A 1,575-nucleotide genomic window follows, 5' to 3' on the forward strand; every position below is an offset into this window, starting at 1 on the left:
CAGGTCATTGACACCAGAAAATTTTATTTGCCATCGTGACCTCAGAGCTCAAACTTAGTAATAAACTATTTCAGATGAATTAACAGAGTAGGTAAGGATCCAATCCACAGTCAACCATTACATTTTGGCTAAAAGGTCAGGTTCTTACCCATTCAAGTAGGTTCCATGAATTAGGATCACGATTAAAAGTTAAATTCCTCTGTCCACTTATCAGCTCCAAAACCACAACCCCAAAGCTGAAAATGTCCACTTTCGCAGAAAGATCACCATACATGAGATACTCTGGCGCTGTGTAGCCACTGTTCCCAAGTTAAAATAATTAGCAATTTAGCGGCATGAAGTGGGATTCTGTACCCAATAAACATAGAAGTAAATAAAAAATAAAAGCAAAACCACATACTTGGTACCAGCTGCACGAGTGTTAACACGCGATTGATCTTCAAGAAAAAGACGAGCCATGCCAAAATCGGCAATCTTGGGGACCAATTTATTGTCAAGTAGGATGTTGCACGCCTTGATGTTGCGGTGTATGACATGAGTATTAGCGCCTTCATGAAGGTAACGCAAGCCCTTTGCTATGCCAGTTATTATGTCCTGCCTTTGCTTCCAATCAAGCACTTGCTGACTACCAGACTCTAAATTGATATACTACCACACGGTGTCAGTATCATTCTATTCCTTGCAATCTGAGGTTTATAATAAAGTATTTGAATGTTGTGATAAAAATCAAATATTTCTACAGCTTGATGGAATAAAAGATTTGACAGTGTCCCAACTCCCACATCACTGAAAGGCTAATCCTCATGAAATCTTCTACCGTTGAAATTTGTATTTATTTATGTAAATGCTAAGGCAATGCTAGGTGTATAGGTAGGGGGTTATTTTTTGGCCTTTTCTTATTTGGGTGGGCCCCATGTCATTGTGAGCTTTTTGGCAAAGTTCTGTCTGCACAAATAGAAAAATTGAAAATACTAAGTCAAAGACAACAATTAATTTTATTTACATATTTTATGGGGGCCAACAACTTTTGAACCGTACATTTGATCAACTTTTATCAAAATCTATTACAAATCCGATTTTAATTTCCAACAAACATGGATCCACGACTTTTATCAATTTTTCAACCTCACATTTCATCAACCTCTATCAATATCAGCTAAAACTTTTATCAAAAACTGTTGATTCTTGTATTGACTTCTCCTTTAACAATCTGAAAATAAAACCATTTCCAACAAAAACTTTGTAGGATATGCTCTTAATTGACTTTTTAGCCAATTCAAAATGGTGCAATGCTCTTTTCTTGCAATAATTATGTAGATTTCATCAAGAACCGAATACTTGAATAGATAAAACTGAGAAACATAGCAGAACTTACTAAATAGAATTTTGTCAAGGCTCTCGTTTGCCCCATACTCATAAACAAGCAGCTTCTAGGTATCATAAACACAGTATCCCAACAAATTCACCAGATTTTTATGCTGCATTCTCGTCCACAACTTTGCCTCATTCTGGAACTCTCTCTTACCCTGAGTTGATCCATGTGCTAGCTTCTTCACAGCTATTTCTCTCCCATCA

At 36.6% G+C, this 1,575-nt stretch overlaps 1 protein-coding gene across 3 annotated transcripts; it reads right to left on the reverse strand.

Moving 5' to 3' along the window:
* On the reverse strand, positions 1-1,569 carry LOC111382858 (putative receptor-like protein kinase At4g00960). Of its 3 annotated transcripts, XM_023006893.1 has the most exons (4): positions 1,376-1,569; positions 401-648; positions 149-299; positions 1-65 (listed from the first exon to the last, which is right to left on the reverse strand). In XM_023006893.1, the coding sequence occupies exons 1-4, from the start codon at positions 1,439-1,441 to the stop codon at positions 42-44; spliced, it is 489 nt and encodes a 162-aa protein (XP_022862661.1). In that variant the 5' UTR covers positions 1,442-1,569; the 3' UTR covers positions 1-41. The 3 variants fall into 3 exon arrangements, 1 of the variants encoding a protein (XP_022862661.1); XR_002700630.1 differs by having other exon boundaries at positions 7-299; positions 401-686; XR_002700631.1 differs by having other exon boundaries at positions 7-299; positions 401-945.
* Positions 1,570-1,575: the final 6 nt, after the last annotated feature.

Source organism: Olea europaea, unplaced genomic scaffold (assembly GCF_002742605.1).
Source record: "Olea europaea var. sylvestris unplaced genomic scaffold, O_europaea_v1 scaffold25637, whole genome shotgun sequence".
Lineage (NCBI taxonomy): Eukaryota > Viridiplantae > Streptophyta > Magnoliopsida > Lamiales > Oleaceae > Olea > Olea europaea.

Bases quoted from the DNA above. Each gene is read 5' to 3' on its own strand.
- LOC111382858 (XM_023006893.1), bottom strand. From the start codon at position 1,441: ATGATACCTAGAAGCTGCTTGTTTATGAGTATGGGGCAAACGAGAGCC. The intron at 649-1,375 runs GTAAGTTCTGCT...ACCGTGTGGTAG, and splicing joins CCTTGACAAAATTCTATTTA to TATATCAATTTAGAGTCTGG. The intron at 66-148 runs GTAAGAACCTGA...CATCTGAAATAG, and splicing joins CATGGAACCTACTTGAATGG to TTTATTACTAAGTTTGAGCT.